Here is a 22,506-nt window from a genome sequence, read left to right as displayed (position 1 = left end):
GGCCTCAGAGAAATGTTATCCTCTGGAAAGTCTCCATTAAACCAGTACTGATGGGCTACAGACAGCTGGCACCCCCTGCCCCGCCCCCAAAATCAAACTACATACACACTTGGACCACCATTTCTGAGATGCTAGAGGGGCCGTGATGGCTTAGGCCAACAAAAGTTCATTCTTTGGCTTAAAAAAGAAACTAATAAATAATCCCCCTACTCTCCTCCACCAGGAGAAAATTGAGCAAAGAGCTTTAAAACTTTTTATTCTCTGCTAAATATGTAATCCTCAAAAGCAAGCAGCATGCATAATGGTTAAGAATGTAGGCTTAGATCAGATTGCCTGAGTTTTAATGCAGGCTTTGCTAACTAATTTGCTGTGCGGTTTTGGGAAAATTCATCTCTCTGTGCTTTGTTTTCCTCAGTTCTAAATGGAAGTAATAATAAAACCCACTTCACAGGGTAGTTGAGATAATGTAGCGTAAGATGGTAGAATAGTCCCTTGCATAGAGCGGACGCTCAAAAAGCGTTAATGGTTTGTAGTGCTGATAATTATTACTAGGTACTTCTAATATATTTAGCCATGACTTAGAAAACTTATTTAAAAACCACCTTAAGTAGAGAGACTGGGCTAGTGGATTTTATTGGGATGTAAGAGGAATCGATAACTGACCGAGAGACAGAACCACGCCGCACATTAGGCAGCTGTGCCAGACGTGGGAGCATGTAGAAGGCAGGGAAGGGAAAGCAATTCTCTCACTTGAGAAACTGTAGAAATCCTTTGGTTGCCTTTGGGGTGTTCCACATCCTGGCTTTGCTGGAAAAGTGCTTCTAAACTGACCCATAAGCAGACTGTTCTAATTTTGTTTATTAGTTACTCTCTGATTTTTCTCTTTTCAATTTTTCCTCTATTAAAAGGAGAAGACTGGGCTTGTTCCTTGAAATAGGGAAGGCTACAAGTAGAAGTTGACTTAGCTGGACAGCAAGGGGTCTTATTTTCAGTCTGTGCATCATTGAGATATTGGCAGAGCCTCCTTTGTGAGGAATGAGCATAACCTTTAACCAGAAGACAAAAAAAAAAAAAAAAAAAAAAAAACAAATCCAAGCATTCTTAGCTATAAGTTTTCAGAGGGTAGCAAGTTTTGCCTGACTTTTAAATACCATTTTAATGTTTTGCCATAGCAACCTTGGGTCGTAGGCTGCTGGCCAGGTAATAGTTCCAGAAAGCAGCTTTGGAGCCATTCAGGGAGACAGATGTTTTTCTGTAGGTGATCTTCAAATGACTATGGCTTCAGGCCTGGACTATGTAAGGAAGTATAGACCATGCTTATATGACACGGCCTCTGTAGTCAACATTCCTACCATTGTGGCATTTCTAGAATGTCTTGTTGGGACTATACCATGGATTTGGACTATTTACATTGGATGACTGACAAGCCTACAATCTGAAGGCTCTGTGAACTTTGCCTGTCACTATACCATATACAAGTGTTTAGAAGCTGACTGTTACCCAGACAAGGCTCTGTGGATCTGTGGTATTTCTCATTGACCCTGGGACATCATATTGCAGGATACAGCAGGAAAAGAACCTATAAAAAACAAATCTTCCCAGAAAATTACCTTAGTGGGAGAAGTGACTTTATCCACAGATTGCTTTTCCCAGAGGTTCCGCTTGCCAGATACATCTCCTGGCCTCAAATCCTAATGAAGGAAAAGAAGAGATAGTGGGTAGGGTGGCCATTTATATTTTCTGGCCAGGTCTAAATAATTCACCACTTCTGTTATTTGTTTGAATCAATTTCTTGCTTAATACACTTTATCCTAGTGATCTGAAATGGATGGAATCAAAAGGATCATTAGCCATGCTTTGGTCTTATATAGAACTTGATCTATGTTATGACATGAGAATGGGCTGGAATTATCCAGCATTTAGTTCCTATCCGCAACCAAGGGCTTACTGTTAATGGATCAGTAGAACTGGAATAAAAGCATATTTAAAATAATGTAGCGTATTTTTACCTTTTCATGCTTTTAGAAGTGAATAGAACATATGTTAGCCTTAAATAATTCTTTTGACGTTGCATAAGCATTTCACCTATTGCAGATTACTTTTCTTTCAGTGTTCTGCCTGTATCCCCTTGAACTCTTAGGACTTTAGTGCATACTAGCCTAACTCCGAATGCCAATATTCCATTTCTTTGCCTGAGGACATTCTCTGGCTACAGATGCCCACTTCACCCATCCAGGAGGGAGGCTGGAAGTTCAGAGAGTTAACAACCCCAGGTGCAGTCCTCAATCACTCACCGATGAGATCTGGTGCAAGAATACTTTTCAGGCTCACTCATGCCTCATGTAGGATAACTCTGAAGCATGTGTTTTATGTTGGGTTGCCCCAGTGGGATTACGTTTTTATAGCCCATGTGCTTACTAACGTTATTGGTTACCTTCTTTTCCCTGACTCACTTCCTGTAGTGTTTTCTTCACCTCCCAAGTAAACTACCTGCACTATCTTAGGGTCTGCCTCTGGGCAGCTCAAACTAAAATGCATTTTTAATTGTACTTTCCTCAGACTGAAATCATTTTGTGTTTCCTGATGAGTAAGGGGGTAATTCAGAAGTATATCAGTAGAACCTGGTCCTACAAAAGTAAACATTTACCACCAATTGTACCCATAAGAGAAAATTGAGTTGATGACATATGTGAGAACATGTGGAAATCTTGGGAAGAAAACACTAAAATACGCTTGATAACAGTAACATAGCTTTGATTTGTTATTTACTACCTCATAATTAATTTGGTTTGGAAAAGGGTCCAAATTTCTGTTTTCCATTTACTTTTCTTCCAGCGTGTGCTTGTGCTAGTACTTGGCAAAGGTAGTTTGGAGAAAAGAAATGTGTTTTACTGAAATAGTAATGTTTATTTTGGCAAACCCTTTCCTCATTAGGAAGGCGAAGCTAATAGCAATTGTATTTATCCACAGACACCAGTCTAAATGGACATAGTTTTGATAGATACTATCGAAATCTCAACACTAAAAATGCACTGGTTAAATAGTACCACGTGAAGCATTTCAGATTTACCTTAACATAACTGAGTTTCTGGATTTCCGCTGTGGTTGGGATTCCTGATATTTTAGGAGAGAGTTATACCTATTTAACTTGGAACCAGTAAGCAACAAGTCAGATTGTTTTTGAAGAATTCCACTACCTTTGCCAATGTAGGTAGGAGCTGCCAAATTGTCTGGAAGACTGAAAATCTGGGAAACTATAATTAGGAACATACTAGTGGAAGCTCTGGAAAGGGGCTGTTATTACTTTATTTATTTGATTCATATAAAACAATTGTTATTCTTTCACATGAATGTTCTTCTACTGAAGAAAGTAAAGTGTGTTTCCCTTAAATCCTGCCTATGAATCTTTTGAGAGCACTTAAAGAGTTTAAATAGTCCATTTTAAGAAAATATGAACATCCAAGTGGTAAGCTGGCATTTTAAATCAAAAGGGAAATATAAATGGAATTACCTGACCAGAATATGTTTTAGAGAAATACCCACTCCGGAAGAAGAGGGAGAAATGAAGGAGAAGCAGGTTTCCAATCAACCAGAGATCAGAGAATGAAGAAGAGAATTCAGCTGAGAAAGACATTGTTGGTTTTTTGTTTTTGTTTTTTAAAAAACAAAAAGAAAGACAAATTAGCACTTAAATTGCTGTACATAACATGTAGTTTAGACACAAAGAACAGTCAAATCAGATAAAGCAGACATACTCAGAACTGGATTCCAGTTACAAAGTTACCCTGAAATCCTGTAAATTCTATCCACAAGTAGCAGTAGATGTCCCCATAAGGTTTCAGGTATAAATCAATGTTTGATTTTGAAGAAGTTAAATTTCAGGGACCCTAAGTAATACTGATTTGACGAACTATTTTGAACAGTTTTAATTTTTAGCATATATGAATATTATTACATAACCAGTGGGTTTTCCCTTCAGGGAATTTTCGAGCATCACACTAGTCCCATGGATTTACTCTTTTCCTTCCTGAAGTTTCCCTGAGTGAGGACTGCTTTGGTGAAAGAATTTCTCTCTGATTTTTCCTTAGTGTCCAGATGCCACACATCTGCCACAACAAAGCCAGGCTTTCCTCTCCACCCATGTATATCAGGGAACATACACAAGGGGCTGAAGATAAATCACCTATGATCCCAAATCAGGAGGCACCTTTGAAGGCCTCCTATTTGCTTTGTCTTGGGTAATCCTCTGATATCCTGGGTTCAGGGTCAGGCTGACCAGAGTCCCAAGGGTATCAAACTCAGGTGCTTGCCATGAAGGGCCAGGCTGGAAACACAAATGCCTGGAGAGGCCTGATGCAGAAAAACAACAACAACAAAAGAGAACCAACAAATTCAAGATTGCCTGCCTCTACACCTCAAAAATGTGTTCAAATTGCAATTTTAAAAAGGGAAATAAAACACAATGGCCCCAAACTACACAGATCTGAGCTGCAGGCCACCAGGGTGAGACCACATGGACAAGACCTGGACAATCCTCGCTTGATCTGTCTTTCTAAGCTGCTTTCCTGGACTTAACTTTTTTTTTTTTTTTTTTTTTCTTGTGGCAAGTTTTACGCATCCACAGAATCTTTCCAGCACTTTCCGCATTTCAGAGATTTCATCTTTTTTCTCCTGGATCCATAGTGTCTCTGATTTACTTTCTTGCCTTGCTGGGCTCCGAGTCATGTCCTCCCCCAGAGACTGTCCTGTTGCTTATTCAGACTTTGACCTAGCGCTGGGTCTACTACATCAGGGACGCACACGAAGTTTAACTTTGCTTATCAGGCATACTTGAACTGGCTTTTATTTATAACATCACTTACATGTGTTTTCTTTCAATCTGACCTTCATTCAGGAAGCCACACTAGTCTACAAAATCCAATGGGACATGGGGAAAAAGGGGTCACTACAAACTATACTAATTGTTACATTCTTCTTTCCTTTTCTTCTCTGTCCTTGAAGAGATGGTCTAGCGAATTACTTACTAAATCATAGGTAAGGCAGGCAACGATTTTGTAATTTCCCTGTAATACCTTTCTGTCCTGCCTGAAAATGGGCTTTTTTTGTGGAAAACTTGACACAGTTATTATACCTGTGGCAATAATGACTAAGTTAAATCTCTTAGCCCTCCCATTAGGATGACACAGATGATGGTAGACTTATCAGTTAAGGTACTGCTAAAAGACTATGGGTCAAGTCCTGGGCCGAATACAGGAGAATAATATGGTACAGAAATGAAATAGATTGCAAATACTGTAAATGTGAAAAAGCGACCATGTGCCACACTCATCAAAGAGGAAACCATACACCTTCTCTCTCTTATCTCTTCTATCTTGTGAGATCTTCAGTGGGTTCATGAACTTGCTGAATTTGTATCAAATACATGCTTGAGGGGAGACCGTCTTAGATCTCATTAGGTTTTCAAAGGGGTCCCCAATTCAGAAAGGTTAATAATCACTGGTCTGGAACCACAAAACTTATATAAATTACCCTTTTCAAAAAGTAATTTCTACTCTCTCTCTTTTTTTTTAAGTGTTTATTTATTTTTGAGAGACAGAGAGAGACAAGAACATGAGTCAGGGAGGAGCAGAGAGAGAGGAAAACACAGAATCATAAGTGGGCTCCAGGCTCTTAGCTGTCACCACAGAGTCTGACAAGGCGGGGGGGGGCTTCAAACCCATGAACCATGAGATCATGACCTGACCTGAAGTTGGATGCTCAACTGACTGAACCATCCTGGTGTCCCAAAAAAGTAATTTCTATTCTTTATGTCACCTTGGGTACTGGAGAAATTTGAGACACTAAAGAGAACATACCTCTTGGGTATGATCTCTGACTTAACCTGTCTCCAGTTATAGATTTTTTTTTTCCAATACATAAAGACTTTCCAATTGTAACTTGGGTTTACATTAAGTCTTATATCTCCTGTGAGTCTTAATGCAAAAAGCTTGGGCTGAATACTAATTAAATGACTACAAGGAGTTGCATCCATGAAAGATATGGAAATACTTCTATTTTTTTTTCTTTTTAAGTTGGTAAAGTGATTAACTTTACTGACTTTGGAGATTAAATATGGAGCCAATGGATGCAATCAATGGTCAACAATGCAGAGACCATGATTTAGAATGTTTTTCTTCTACCTCTGGCTTAGAGTGCTTATACCAATGGAGTCTCTGTTCCCTTGGGCACCAACAAAGGTATAAAAGCAACCTAACAGAGAAAGCCCACTAATATCTGGTAGGGAGCTTAGTAAGGTTTTTGATTATAATGATAAATGCAAAGCAATTATCATTCAATGAAAAATTTAAAGGACATTTTTATAGTAAGATAGTCACTCTTAATAAGAAAATGTTAAGTTTCCAAAAATAATATTCATAACCAGTTTTTACAGTTTTCAGTTTTACTGGTTTTTTTTTTTTTTTTTTTGCTTTTTAATGGCTTCCCTTTGGAGGTATTGACAATAAAATTACAGCAATTATTTCAACAACTACCCAATTACTATATTTTTGTGTTAAGTTACAGAAATTAGGCAAATTAGAAAATATGGGCTCAAAATAGCCAACATACACATTCTTTTGGGAATAAGTCTAGGAGCGCCCTCCACAGAGAAGTGGCCTAGATAATTTGACATTTTCACTTTCAAATTCCTCGCCGTGATTTATAGAATGGAAGCTAAACAGACAGACCAGTTAAGAGTGTAAATGTGAACTGCCTGCAGCTCTGGCTTAACTGCTCCTCTTAGCAGAGTGTGGAGGTGATTATGGTTCCATTTTACCCTCTAGGTAATCAGGCTGTGGCTGCTCTGGACCATCCTTGTCCTTGGTAAATCTGAGCCCCTCCTTGTTTGTTATTTGGCAAAGAACTGGGGCGCTGTCTTTCCCAGGCAAAGACACCAACAGCCTGTTTTCTTTTGCTGCTGAAAACTGAGGAATCAAAAATTTCAGAAAAATCCAAAGCTACTTACAGAAGGCTTGGGAGCAGGCGACTTATTTCCATCTGGGGTTTTAGTTAGCCACTCATTGATGCGGCTGGAAACCCCCACCTTCAAGCCAGCAGTCTCCTACAAAGTCAATAACCCAGTATTACGGAGAGAGAGAGAGAGAGAGAAAAAAAACTTCACTTGGAAAAAGAAACTTCAAAGTAATCTCAAAAGACTATGAAGTATTCACATAACCATCACATAAGACAGATCAATTATTGATCTCTAGATTTAGTATTTTGAGTAAAAGAAACCTTAAGTTTGCTATTTAAGTCTATGTTATCTGGTTTTCTTTCTCCTGCCCCTAACCCCCCTCCCCACCTCCAGGGGCTGACGATTAATTTCAAGTACTTCATTTAGAATACTGTGGCCAGACCATTGTACATCATCTGGCCTCATGACCACATACTCTCTGAAAGAACTACATCTTCTTCACTGTTTTTATTATTAACTAGTGTGATTCCTAAAAAGAAAACAAACAAACCAACCCAAGGGAAAAAGGAAAAAAATCCAACCTCCAAAATGAAAAGACCCACATTCGGTACTTACCTTATTCGGTGTGCCCGAAACGGTGGGGGATGAAAACACATTCCCCTTCTCCCACATGCTCTTAATATTGCGGACGCCTTCAGCGGGAACAGGGAGATCCGAGGCTGCTGGCTTCATAGGTTTTGCAGTTTTTGTTCCCTGAAATGTATGAATTATTTTTAGGTTTGGTACCGATAAGTTCTATTCTCATAAAATTATATATAGTGAGCTTGTCTTCTTCAACATGATCATTTAAAAAACTCATTGTGATATTTAAAAGTATCACCTCCACCAAAAATTCTGTTGTAATTCTGTTATAATAATTCTGTCATAAAACTACATTCTGATGACATATAGACCTCAAATAAACCATGATATCTACATCAGAGGATCTTTCAAAAATGAAATTATGCCTGGGGCGCCTGGATGGCTCAGTCGGTTAAGCACTCAACTCTTGACTTTGGCTCAGGTCATGATCTCACAGTTGGTGGGTTTGAGCTCCGAGTTGGGCTCTGCACTGACAGTGCAAAGCCTGCTTGGGGTTCTCTCTCCACCTGCCCCCCCTCCCAGCCTCTCCCTTGCTTGTGCTCTCTCTTTCTCTCTCTCAAAAATAAATAAACTAAAAAAAAAAAAAAATGAAACTATGCCTTTTACTGGGACACTATTGGTTGTGAAGGGGATATTTCACTTCATTTCTTCAATAGATTCTCCTAAAGTGCTCTATGTGAGCAGGCACTGTGCTAGGCTCTGGGGATATAGTGCTACTCAAGCCAGTCTGCTCTGGAAGCTACAGTGGACTTAACACTTCAATAGGGGAGACAGATGGTAAGTAGTTATACCAGTATTTATTTCCACATTGTGATAAGTGGTATGAAAGAGGAATGTGGTGCCACAAAGCATGCCCCGAGAGCGTACGTTAGGGAATAATGCTTAGTTTAGGGAAGCAAAGAAGGCTGTTCCGAAGAAGTGACATTTAAACCGAGGTCAGATAGAAGGCTTGAAAGTGGCTAGGTGAGAAGAAGGAGCAAATGCCATTCCATGTAGAGGGAACGGCATACATGAAGGGCTGAAGGCAGGAACATCTTACGAAACTGAAAAATCAAGAGACCTCTGTGTGGAGAGAATACTGAAAGGAGGAAAGAACAGATGTAAAAATGAAAGGTGTGCATTCAAGATACGGTTCCAGCTGGGGTGATGAGCATACCCAGAGTCATGCAGTTCCTCTGGTGGTCCTGCTTTGTGGCCTGTGGCCTGTGTCGGTGGTCGGCCATGCACCGATGGTAGCAAGGGGGTACCATCAGCGGCTGGCACATAAAAATATCTCCCAGGACTGTGTAAGCTCTGAAGCCCCAGTCCTGGTATTTAATCCTAGTAGAGCCATGATCAATTCAGCCACAGAAAACAAAGAGCTGCAATTCATCTTATATTTCACTGGACAGTTAATCTTGTGAAAAATCACCTCTTGAGTGTTAGGACTTGATTATTCATTTGACAAATCATCCAGACCTCTCTCTTTCTTATTCCCTCTTATCATTTGTTTGTGAACAATTTTACAGGGATCTCCACTCTGCAGTACAAAGGACAGGAGAAAAAGCAAACCAAACTGATCCAATTACTTTATAACAAGGGTTGTGACACACGTCCGGAAGGTAAAACCATTGACTAAATGAACTACAGAAGGAGAGGACATCTTGATCAATGTGCTTCGGTACTTGGAAATATACTTTATTTCCAGACAGCATAGAACCCCCTTTGGGGGATGTGGGAAAATGTTGGAACAGAAAGAAGCATAAAACTATGGTCTTAAGAACACAAAACAATAATTTTGAAATTGATGATGATGAAACTTGGCCTGGCTCTCACTTTTATATTAACTTATAGTACTACTTTTATTTGATAATAAAAGTTTTTATAGATTAAAAAAAAAAAGATGAACCAAGGTTGTAACTGTTGAAACTACATGTGGGAACACATTTTGCAAGTAACTAAGGATACTGAGATATACTTATGGACATACAAGTAATATAGTTCAATACCAATAAGCCAGTTCATTAAAACTTCAGGAACAGCTTCAGGAAAGAATACTCTGGCTGAAAGGAGAAAACAATTTATTTATGATTTATCTCTATTACTGTTCTTCTGTATAGCTAGCTCAAAGTACAATAAAGCACCACTAATATTATAACATAGTATTGTGGTTGTTGGACTTGACTACTGTCCTAAGTACGCTTCTATGGTCATCCATCAACAGAGTCTGCCTTTGACTCAGGCTGTCTCTCACCTCAATTGCGCTGGTGTACTGCTCCAGTCTGCTGTCAATCTTTGAGACAACTGCTGCTTGGTGAGTTGATTTGACACCACTGCTAAGTGAATAAACACACACACATACATAAAAATACAAGAGAGAATCTTTCCTTACATATATGACAGCTGATGATTCTCATTGAACAACCAACCACATTTACCTTTTCTGCACAGACTTATTCAAAAATTCTGCTCGCTCTTCTATCTAGGAATTGAAAAAAAAAAAAAACAACCCAGTTAATATCTGCAGCTTCTAAACAATGCTTCTCAGTTCATGCCACTTGGTGAGTAAAAGCTCCGGTGAGCGTGCGGGGGTCATAGGGTGCTGTGCCCAGCAACTCTGCTGCATGGAGGTATTTGGGGGTACTTATGAGGTATTTGAGGGTGAGATTTGGAGGGGAAAAAGGTAGGACTGGGCATATGATAGAGAAAGTGTGGAGAAATACAAAGTTCTAGAGGCAAATTAAAGACCAGTCAGAAGTGGAATAACAAAGCCTCGGAAACAATGTTAAATCAGTGGCAAAATAATTATGTTTCAAGACAAAAAATTTTGTTTTCAAAAGCACCTGCTATTACCCTTCAGGATGTATTTATATGAGTACATATATACCATGTTATTTGATGAGCAAAATTTTCCCACGATATTTTAACACACATTAAGTGTGTAATTGGATCGGATAAGAAAGGTAACTAGGAACTACGAGCTATTCACTTACTGCTTAGCCTGGCTTCTTAACTTGACAGCTGTTGAGCCTACTGCTGAGCCTAGTTTGTCTTGAATATAGAAAATGGGGATGGGGGTGGATTGAGACTGGGGCACAACTCCTCAGGGCTGAGGCCTCTCATGAAACCCGTTAGCCCAAGTGGGAATTATGGAAATAAGCCCGGAAAAACTGACAAAATGGTAAGTTCAGGAGTCTTTAACAAATTTCTTTTCCTCTTTAAAGCTAGGAAATTCCTTTTGCTAGAACTAAAGCCACTTATCAAACATGATAGTTTACTGAAACTGTATCATCACATCAGATGTTCTCTGCAAGTCAGCGAGTATCTGTTGACTTCCTATGATACCCAACTCCAGGGTGGAAATATCCTCTGTCATTTACCACCTAACAAAGTCAGCACATGATAAAACCTTTGTCTATGACTGCCTGTGCCAAAGCACACATGTGCTGAAGGAGTCCATTTTCTGCCCTGTTCAGGATGGCCAAGGAATCAGCTAGATTTCAGTTACCCTAGACTGGTGTGGTTGAGTGTGCCTTAGAGTCTTCTGAGATGTTAGCAGCTCTTTCTGGCCTGGACTGTCCTGGGACTCATGCACTATTAATAAACACCCTTAGGCTTTTTTGGAAAACATGCTTCACTCCTATTATCAATTGAATAACATTTTTATATGGTTAGTGGGGGTATCTCATTCTTTCCAATGATTTCTCTTAAGGATGAAAGCAAACTCATTAAAAATAAAACTTGATGCAAAAAAAGTGCCATTAGTAGCCCTGAATTTGTAGGATGCAAAGTGTCTCAAATCTTATTTTCCTGATTTTAATATAAACTTAGAAGTGCACCCCTAGATAAAAAGTTCCCAGTTGAATAGGTGAAATATATTGAAACCATGCAATGCACTGGCACTTTTAATATCCATCCATCCATCCATCCATCCACCCACCCATCCATCTATCATTCATCCATTCTCCCTCCATCTATCCATCATCTATCCATCCATCCATCCATCCATCCATCCATCCATCCATCCATATTTTAACCCAACCAGCCTGTCAGTTAAACAACTAACCAATAAGTTATATATTGAGTACCCATTCTATAAAATTAAACACTCAACAGTATATGAGACAGTGCCCCATTCTTTAAGGAGAACACAGTCAGTAGGGAAGGCTAATAGAACATACAAACAAAATACTTAACATTCAATGATATGTATCATACTAAAGATAAGAAGAAAATGTTGGGGCCATGGGAGAAGTGAGTCTCTGGGGTTAGTGGAGAAGTAGTTTTGATTTGGAGGTGAGATTTCTAGTTTATAGTTTACACAGTTTTATCAATGAATTTATGGAAGTGAGGGTACACGAGGTACAGGGGACAGGACATTTGTCGGGGAGCAAACCAATGCACAAAGATTTGGGTGACACTCACAAGGCAGGGGGCGGGGATGCAGGAATGAAACACACAGTGAAGGCCGGAGGCATGAGCAGGGGGCAGCAGAGGTGAGGCTTGTTTGTAGCACTTCTAGCGTCCTTGCAACTCGGGGATGAGCTTGCTAACCTCGGCTATCCCATTAATTCAAATTACAGAGATTCTCAGATGCCAACATCTCCTTTTGTATCTACACTATTTAATACAGCTTGACTTCATTATCACATTTTGTCAGGGCTAACCATCCACTTATGGATGCACTCCTATTGGAAAATTCCTTAACTTAGTCAATCTAGATAATGTAACAATGTGTACTGGATTTCACACATTTCTGTAGTTCAATGACAGGAGTTGGTTCTTCTGAAGACCGATAGGTGGCAGTGTTGTCCTGATGAAACTCGGGGAGAAAAGCATGCTACTTATTTTCGAAAATTGGCTCTCTCCTTCCTCTACACCCCTTCCGTGGCCAAAATATGGAAACAACAACAATAAAAACCCACTTTTAAATTTAATTTACTTAAAATCTGTTCTGTGCATGGATTACGTAAGAAAAATCATTCACTGCTAACAAAATTTAACTGTGAGAAACCAGGTTCAGAGTTTCCCTGACAAGGGAATAGAAGGAATCATGAGAACTTAACAAAATACATGAGTTGATAATATTTTGAGGTCAAATAGCAAATGTTTCCCTTGCACTGGCATGCTACAATGTTAACTTATGACCACTTATAAAAGTCGCAGGGCCAAGAGTGGCAACAATGGTAGGAATTCAATCATAGAATATGAACTTGAACTCCAAAAAGAGCCACAGCAATCTTCAAGGCACATATTATGGAGAAAAGCAATAGATTGTCTGTTCCTGAAAGCCTGTCTCTGTTATATAGAAATTAAAAATGTTTTGTTTCTTTTTAACATAAATACTTTGATTGCTCACACATGCTTCTCCAGAGGAGGGAGCAGATGAATGGCTTCCTGGGAACAATATGAAATGGGAAGCCAGGAGTCTGGTTGAGGAAAAGACCAGAGAGGTTAAGTAAGTTGAAGAATTTAGTTCAGAGGAGACATTTGAAGAAGAAAAGGAGGATGGGCTGTAGTTTCTCTTGAGAAGAATAGAAATTAGAAGTATACATGTCCCTCTACTCTCTTCATGTTACCAAGACTGTTCAGGAAAAGTTTAGCTTGGGTGAGATTTCAAGGAAGGTAGAAAGATCTTTGCTTATTGATGAGGCAGAAACACAATGACACAGACATGGAACAGAACAAACTCTGGTCACTGCACGGAGATAGCCTGAACCAAGTGGGTGTGTGTGTGTGTGTGTGTGCATTTTGTTTTGCCTTTCTGTTCTTTCTCCTATACTGGGGATCTGCAAACTATGACCCATGTGCCCATAGATCTTATGTAGGCCATATGACAGCAGCATGGAGCCCGCTGTCAGCGCAGAGCCCAAACTCACAAACGGTGAGATCATGACCTGAGCCGAAATCAAGAGTCAGATACTTAACCGATTGAGCCACCCAGGCACCCCTGAAATCCAAAATTCAGTGTGCATAAACTCATCTATATTCTACAAAGCTTCCCTCTACTCATTTCGTTCGGTGCTAAGATCTCACTGTGCTGGCAGCCTGCGCTTGGTTACCTGGTAATTCTTAGATGCCCCAGAGCAGTTGACTGTGTTAATGCCATAAGGGCAGCGACCTTGCTTTGTACTTCTTTCCCTCAGAGCACCTAGTACACATTGTGTACGTTATAAATAGCAAGTATTAAACAACAAAATCCCCCAGTGGCTTAGTTCAGATTCCCCCTGAAGCAGATCTTGAAACAGAGGGTTTGAGTATAAGGAGTTTGATAGGGAGGTATGAGAGTATGACTGGGGCCCAGATGATCATAAAGACTGGGTGAAGTCTGGGGCTCAGTCGGTTAAGTGGCCAGCTTCGGCTCAGGTCACGATCTCACAATTCGTGAGATTGAGCCCCGCATCGGGCTCTGTGCTGACAGCTCAGAGCCTGAAGCCTGCTTCCGATTCTGTGTCTCCTTCTCTCTCTGACCCTCCCCCGCTCATGCTCTGTTTCTCTCTGTCTCAATAATAAATAAAACATAAAAAAAAAAAAAAAGACTGGGTGAAGTTCCTTAGGGATCAAACATGCTAACTTTCCTGTGAAACAGGTGATCACTATAAAATGTAAGTAACTGGCTTTTGGGCACTTTAGTGGCCACATGAGATGACCTCACACACACAGTAATTGACACACACACGCACATACTTAACCAGCTGGAGCCTGGCTATGAGTCTGCACTGGTTTTGCCCATCATCAATGTTTGGTAGTCTTCCTACATTGATGGGAACTGAAGGTGAAGTGAAAGTGTTAAATGTTCCAATCTCTGAAGATGCATTTATTCATTCAACAAATATTTATTGACTATGTTCACTATGCCAGGTGCTCAATAAATGTTAACTCTCAAAACCAAAAAAAAAAAAAAAAAAAAGGAAAATAATGGCAGATAGAATATAAGTAATAGGTGGCACTTTCTTGCTTCTGTTCTCTTTGCTCTGCAAGTCAACCTTTCTATCACGTCCTTGACTGCGCTCCCTCCTGCTCATTCTTTTTTCTCCTGACAGTACTTCTGTCTTCCGTCAAGTGGGAGCTGTGCTCCTTGAAGGCAGCGATGCGACCAGACTCATCCTGGCAAAGGACCCTGTCCAAGGCACTTCATCTCCTGTGATAACGGCTTTCACATTTGACCAGTACCATTTCCAGCTGGCCTACTTTTAATAATGACAAATTAACCATGAAAAGCAGCCTTTATAATATGGTTGCCCACTTTGTGAACTTTAAGTGTTTCCATTTTCGATTGCTCAAAGCAGTGAGGCCTCTGGAGGGCATGGGTCAGTGAAATCGAGAGATAATTGCTGAATGTCACTTAAACACACACCAAAGCATCTAATAAACAACAGACACCGGTTTCTCCACTTTACTTCTCTCCTTCCCTCATGTTCCTGACAATGGTAAGCTGTGAAAGGGCTGAAAGAAGGAGCAGAAAGGTCAGTGAAGTAGAGGCTCTGCATGACGAAGAGCCAAATAAGGGGCTACGATCAGGTTTCCATCACATTACGACAGAGGTGTGATGAGAAGTCTTTCTGGGAGGAAAAAGTACCTTGAGAGATGAACCTTTAGGGGTGAAGCACTTGAATGGCTTCTTGTCATCTGATAAGCTGTCTTCGGGCAGCTTCTGACGTTTCTCAGCAGCTTCTGCCCTCCGCTTTTCGATCTCTTCCCTTAGCCTCCTCTTCTCTTCCTGAGACAGAAGAGTAACAAGAAGCCTGATACCAGCTTCCAGCCAGAAGGAAAGAACGCTGCGGGAGAAGGAGCACTGGCCCCACAGGAGAAAGAGCAGGTTCTGGATTGCACGCCACCCCTCCTCCAGGGCGGTCACCAGAGGTGAAGCCTGAGCCCGTGAGTCCATCTGCCAGATACTCTGGTGTGGCCACTTCCCAACTGTGTGACCTCAGCCACGTCACTCATCTGTTCTATGCCTCGGTTTTTCATCTGTAAGATGGGGATAATGACAGCTTTAACGAGGGCTAAATGAGAAAGCCCGTGTAAAATTCCTAGGATCACTGTGAAGCTGGTCCTTATCAGGGCATTTACCACTGACCATTCATTTCTGTAGATGTAAAATGAATATAAACGTCCCTTCTGCCTCCTTCTGAGGAGAGTTGTAAAGGCAGATGAAATAACCAGCGTGCAAAGTTTATGTTAAATCTATGGTATTATGGTCACCAAACTGTACAAGAGGTAATTTTATGGTTGTGCCCACCTCCACAGAGTAGATTATTTTAGATGGTTTGACAAACCTGAAATATGTAGATGCTGCACCAAAGCAGTCACAGATGCTCACAGTATGTGTCATACTAGCCTCTCTGTGCCTTCATTACTGGTCTACAATACCCTCCTCTGTCTCCTCTCTCAGGCAAAACATTCAGAGAGCTCTGATCCAGCTGCACATCCTCTGTGAATGGCTGACTGAGAGATTTGTGTAGTTTTTTGTAGTTTTCGAACTGTAGGTTCTCAAGCAGAGACAGGATGTTCAGCTGCCAGAGGATGTGGCAGAAGGATTCTCTGTGTTATGGGCTAAAAGTCTGAGGTCCCCCCACTCCTGCACCGCCATTCATACATTAACGTCCTAACCCCCAGAGTGATGGTTTTAGGAGGTGGGGCTTCAGGAGGTGATTGGATGCTGAGAGTGAAGTCTTCATAAATGGCACTGGTGCCCATCTAAAAGAGGCCCCAGACAGTTCTCTTTCCCCTTGTGCCAAGCGAGGACACAGCGGGAAGACCGCGGATCTTGAACTCTCCAACCTCCAGAACTGTGAGAAATAAATCTCTGTCGTTTGTAGGCCACACAATCTGTGGCTGTGGCTCCACTGACTAAGAGACTATTTGGTAGGAGGTTAGACCAAATTATCTCCTCGGTCCAATCCACTTCTAAGAGTTAGTATTTCTCTTCTGCCTTTATTGATACTCTGCTCCCCGAAATGACAATAATAACAATGTTAACAATAATCATAACTAGCAGGCACCACAAATACAATGATCTATTTGATCTGATCATGGCATCAATCCTATAACTAGACATTATTTCTCAGGTGAGGAAAAGAAGTTTTAGCCCAGTCCCGGAACTCTGCCAAGGTCCCAGGCTGAAAGTGGCAAAAAATACAAGCCCAGGTATGTTTGATTCTAAAGCACTATCATCCCAATTACTTCTCAACCAAAGGCAAGTGGCTCATTGAGAGCTGGATCTGGAAGATATCTTGGAATAATGTATCCAAACTTTCCACACAGGTTAGATGTCAGAAAGCCATCTGCTGTCTGTGTGCATAGTCTGACTGACAGAAGGTCAATATTTCCTAAGATTAGAGGGCAAGCTCATTTGGAGAATCAAGGTCTCAATACTGATTCTACCACTTGGTAGTCAAGTAACTCACATAAGTCACTCAAATAATTTGATTCCCTTTTCTTTGCCCATAAAATGAGAATAAGGATGTGCCTCAGGATGAAAGGAAAGAATGCACCTTGTAAACTTGTAGTTAGTTAAGCTCTTTTTCAGTTTTCAAAATTTGCCTTCTTGTAACTTTATCTGTTGTTTTCAGTTCTGCCTTAAAAGACATAACACATTCATCTGTTCATAATTACCCGGCTCCTACTACATGCCTGGCACTGTGTTGCGTCCTGGGTTTACAGTAACGAACAAAGCAGATGCTGTCCTTGCTTCTGACTACTTCGTCTCCTTACTCTTCCATTAAAAAAAGGAAAGCCACTTAAAAAAATCTTCTCTATAGAAACCCTTCCAATATCAGAAAGCAACTAGCCCATGACTCTTGGGTCTTATAACGAATCTGCAGACCTTTCATCCTTCTCTGCCTGCCATTCTTTATTGAGAGACAGTAGAGGGTTAAGGTAAATGGGACCATGGGAAAATGATAAAAATCACTCTGTGCCTCGATTTCCTCATCTGAAAACTGGGGTGGGGTAAGAAGACTAGTCACATCATAAAGTTCTTATAATTGGATGGAAATTACTATGTGTAAAGGGTTTAGAACTGTGCCTAATGCACAGTGAGTTTGTTATTCTTAAAATGTGTTTGTAAGAGTCCGTGCAGCAGCATTCCACCAGCAAAAACATTATCCCCGGGGCTTGAGTAAGCTGCCCCGCCTTACCTCCTCTCTGACTTTTCTCTCTGCTTCCTCCTGCTTCCGCCTCTGCTCTTCCTCTTCCAGGACCTTCCTTCGCTCCTCCCGCTTTTTCTTCAGCTCCTCCAGCTCCAGGGCCGCCTCCTGCTGCTTCTGTTTGAGCTTCTCGAACTCCTCGCTCTCAGTTTCCCCGCGGCGGCGGCGAAGCTCCTCCAGGCGCTTGCCGGCTTCCACCTGCGAAGCGCCTTCGGCCTCCTTGGCCTCGCTAGCCCTCGCTCCTGCTCCGGGGCGGCTGTCCGGAAATGCAAAGGAGTTTGACAAGTGTCAGTCCGAAGGCCTCCCCAGAGGGAGGGAGGGAGGGATGTCGGTCTGCAGGCTTTGCATCCCAGACCAGGAGAAATCTCCACGGCCTGTGGTTAGACAGTGGATGTTCACACCCGCCCAAGGGGTAGGTTGGGGTCTGCCTGCAATCTCAAGATCTGAATCTGATCCCTCTCTACCACTTACCCCTGTGTCCTAGTTATACAATGGAGCAAACAGACACTGTTGGTGGGAAAATGGCAAATGGAAAGTGGATAAAACAGCCCAACCGCTATGGGAAACAGTAGGAAGGTCCCTTAAAAACGGAACAGTAAAACTATCATATGCTCCAACAATCCCATTTCTGGGTATATACCCAAAATATCTTAAAAAGATCTCGCATACCCTTGTTCATAGCAGTATTCATCACAACAGCCAAGAGGTAGGAGCAACCCACATGTCCATCAACAAATAAATAAAACCAGAAAGTAGTGCATACATACAGTGTAATATTATTCAGCCTTAAAAGTAAGGAAATACTGTCCTATGCTATAACATGGATGAACCTTAAGGGTATTATGCTACGTGAAATAAACCAGTCCCCAAAAGACAAATACTACATAATTCTACTTATGTGAGTTATCTAAAGTAGTCAGTTCAAGGAAAGAGAAAGTAGAATGGTGCTTACCAGTGGCTGTGGGGAAGGGAAGTGGGGAGTTATTTAATGGGTGTAGAGTTTCAGGTCTGCAAGATGAGAAAGTTCTGGAGATGTTTCACAATATTGTGAATGTACTTAACACTACTGAGTTGTACTCTTAAAAATGGTAAAGATGGTGGAGCGCCTGGGTGGCTCAGTCAGTTAAGCTATTGATTCTTGATTTCTGCTCAGGTCATGATCTCATGGTTCTTGAGTTCAAGCCCTGCATTTGGGCTCTCTGCTGTCAGGGAGGAACCTGGTTGGGATTATCTCTCACCTGTCTCTGCACCTCTCTCACTCACACACTTTCTCAAAACTAAACATTAAAAGCAATAAAATGCACTTCAGAACTGCTATTCTTAGTGTTTTTCCATAAATCATATGTAAAAAAGGAGAGAGATCATTAGCCCCAACTGACTCTGAGATCCTTTAATAAATTTGCTATCTAATAGAGTTATGACATTGATAATTGTCTCAAAACATGTCGGTCATGACAGAAGAACCGCAGCAGAGAGCCGTGTTTTAGTGACAGCAAAATTCAGGTAAGCTGGATCCTCTGGGCACTTTATTTAGGAGAATTTAGTGCTGTGCCCAAAAGTGTGCCTAGTTACAGAGAGTCCTTAACTAAGAGACAAAGTACGTAGCTTGCCAGCCACTTAAGTACTTATTAACAGGCAGTGAGGTCATGCTTAACGAGCTCTGAACACAGGGAGCCCATCCCTAACACTTTGTCTAAGGAATGGGTGAATTACCCCTGTCTGATATAATTTATTCCACATAGAGAAGGGCTCGGTGTTTCTAGCTATGGTGTAAGAAGAAGAATAAAACAGAAAATAAGTTCAAGATGACATAATTACCAACACTGATCTTATGTGTACAACTTCTGCTTTTAAAACACTGAGGTAGTTCTGAGCATGCTATGTCCTTTCTAACCTCTCAAGCTGAAGGATGGAAAATCAATGTTGTAGAAGAGAATCAGGATTAAAAATAATAAAGAACAAAACTAAAAACATCAAAGTGCATTGCATAGAGCAAGGGAAATCACCATTTCTTGACATGCTTGTTTTGGTTTTAAGTATACACATAGCTTTTATTGGGTCATGATGTAAAATTTATTTCTTACTAAGAGTTTAGGTTAAAAAGTTTTTAACCTGCTGTTCTAGGTTCTTGAGAGTTAAAGATGTACTCTTTTATTTTGAACTCAAACAAAGGTTAGAGGGTCCCTTAAAACTTGATGTTGTTCTTTTCAGAGTCTTATAGGTTCCTAGGTCTGTGACTTAGAAATCTCCCCTCTCAGTTAATTCCAGGTCTTTCCATCTTCAGAAATGAGTTTGCTCTGCGTTCATCATGTTAGTGCACATGAGCTGGGATCTGCAGAACACAAGCCTATAGAAACTTCTCTGGATTCCACTAGGTGTCGCTCAGTATTCATTCTGGACAATCAAAATATCCATCATTAGGGACTGTTTCAATAAATCATGGCACATCCATCTGGTGGGATACTCTAGCGTTATTAATTGTAAGTTCATATTCATTGGTACAGAAAGGTAGCGATGATAAACTGTCATGTACAGTGCAGGAATCAATGGAAAAACATATTTATAATTAGACTCATATATATATACACTATATATGTCTATTTTGAATATATACACAGAAAATATCTGGAAAAAATGTTACTGGTAGTTGGTTGGTACTTATTTTTGTACTTCTATTTTCTGAATGTTTCTGAAAGACAATAAGTATCTTTTTTCCTATAATTAGAAAAACTTTAATTACCATGTTAAAAATAGAGGGAAAACAAAACAAATGCTCGTTTTGAACTTTCTATAAACCCTTAGTATAATCTCCTATTTCTATACCTTGCTCATTGAGTTGATATATATTTTTTTAATGTCATGTTTTAGAGAAAACAATCTAGTCAAGAAAATAGGACATCAAAGGGGGCAGTAATTAAATCAAGCATAGCTATGTTCAAAACAGGAGCAAGAGTTTTGTTCACGTCAGCTCTACTTAGATGTACCAGCATGCCCTCAGCACTAGGGTGTCACTAACATGGAAATTTCTTCCAGAAGTTCTCTTCTCTCTCCTTGGTTCCTTTATTTAAAAAAAAATTTGTTAATGCTTATTTATTTTTGAGAGAGACAGCATGAGCCGAGGAGGGCAGAGACAGGGAGACACAGAATCCAAAGTAGGCTCCAGGCTCTGAACCGTCGGCACAGAGCCTGACACGGGGCTCAAACTCACAAACTGCGAGATCATGACGTGAGCTGAAGTCCAATGTTTAACTGACTGAGCCACCTAGGGGCCTCCTCCATGGTTCCTTTAGGTGTAAATCTAGATGTACATCAAACCTTTCCCCATGAACACAGCTTGTTTTCAGTTAGGCTAGTGGACACTTGGCTAATCTAACTAGAGGCTCCTACTTCTTTCCTTGGATAGCTCCTCACATTATAAGTAGATACAGCAAAACCAGACGTCTTTGCTTCCATTGGCATCAACTTTGAACTGAAACTAAAACGAACCCATATTGGCAGCTAAACAAGAATGCTATGGCGGCAGCATGTTTCTGTCATTGCTTTCTGCCCAAAGATGGAACAATTAAGACAGAGTCCCATTTAAGAATTCTCAGTGCTACACCTATTGCCATCCTTTTTCTCTTTGAATTCCCAGCTCTCTGGATTGCCACACAATGGGTGTGTTAATTATTAATTTGAGCTTTGACTAAAGCTGGTTGGCAAGTTTGCTAATTGTTAACCAAACTTCTATCTACTTACAGATTTTTTAAAAAAACATTATTTTTGTTTAAAAAAATATACTCATACCCACAGAGCAGATTTTAAACTATCAAATAATAAGACAGTAATACTGTTAGGCAATATTCTTGGATACTTTTCATGAACCTGACACTCTTCTATAGGGCTTTGAAATATTAAACCACTGGCGCTTCAGCAAGCTTTGGCCTCAACTTACTAGCCTGAATCAACTTGATTTCTAGATTTTCTATGAGTTCTAAATGGACTCTTAATTTTTCTACTGAAAGTCCACTTTCTTGCCAATACCAAGTAACACCTATAGGTCTTACACATCCCAGTCCTTCACACTTTATTGAGACTGTTTATGCACACATTCTTCTGCAGGCTCTCCCTTGGATAAAGGCAACTACCTTTCTGCTCAAATTTGTATATACAAAAATTATTCGGGAGCAGGCTAAATCCCCCATTTTAGCCTGCTCATAAGGGTAAAGCCCTACTCGACCTGCTCACTTCTGAATGCTACAGAGGCCTTGGCGTAAGGAGTATGTCCAGCTTCTACACAATACCTGCTTGAGGACTTTCTTATTTGAAGTGTTCAGAAAAACAGGGTCTACACGTAAGACTGCTGCTTAAGAGCCACCTCAGGGGAATCCACGTTTCAGGGATGCAAGACTCTTCTAGAACGTTAGGTACAGCAGCCAGTGACATAACAGAGGTAGGAATTTGGCACCAGTGGTTGGAAGGGGTGTGAGTGTAGGACTGGGGCATGGAGAATCATGTAGCCAGGTGTCTGTAGTAGGTTTCTATAACATGAGTCCATCTGCAAAACTGGTAAGGAGCTCTCAGTATTCGATGTATCTAGAAGTAAGGATTTACCTGCACGGACCAGTCTATCTGACCTAAAATCAATTCTCCAGGTTTTAAAGGTGATGTGGGTGGAGGGTGGGGCGAGAAGGGGAAGGTGAAGTTATGCAAGACGGTTTTCTAAAGGGTCTTAAATGGAGCATGAGTCCTGTGCCCTATTCCTCCCTCTCTGAGATTCCCAATGCAAATTAACATCAATCA

General features: G+C 40.7%; 1 protein-coding gene across 4 annotated transcripts in view; it reads right to left on the bottom strand.

Annotated features, from left to right (window-relative positions):
* Positions 1-22,506, bottom strand: part of CALD1 (caldesmon 1) — a 183,524-nt gene that overhangs the window by 3,528 nt on the left and 157,490 nt on the right. For 3 of the 4 annotated variants that reach the window (XM_039243872.1, XM_039243881.1, XM_039243898.1), the window contains 7 exons: positions 17,716-17,980; positions 15,153-15,293; positions 10,012-10,055; positions 9,828-9,909; positions 7,568-7,705; positions 7,004-7,099; positions 1,611-1,691 (listed from right to left, as the gene is read on the bottom strand). In XM_039243872.1, the coding sequence (XP_039099803.1) occupies positions 1,611-1,691; positions 7,004-7,099; positions 7,568-7,705; positions 9,828-9,909; positions 10,012-10,055; positions 15,153-15,293; positions 17,716-17,980 (847 nt within the window). The remainder of the gene's footprint in view (positions 1-1,610; positions 1,692-7,003; positions 7,100-7,567; positions 7,706-9,827; positions 9,910-10,011; positions 10,056-15,152; positions 15,294-17,715; positions 17,981-22,506) is intronic. The other variant, XM_039243888.1, reaches the window with a different exon arrangement.

The sequence above is a fragment of the Hyaena hyaena genome, unplaced genomic scaffold (assembly GCF_003009895.1).
Source record: "Hyaena hyaena isolate Hyena2069 unplaced genomic scaffold, ASM300989v1 scaffold_8, whole genome shotgun sequence".
Classification (NCBI taxonomy): Eukaryota; Metazoa; Chordata; class Mammalia; order Carnivora; family Hyaenidae; genus Hyaena; species Hyaena hyaena.
Note: the sequence above shows the minus strand (reverse complement) of the source record. Positions and strands in the feature narration are given on the sequence as shown.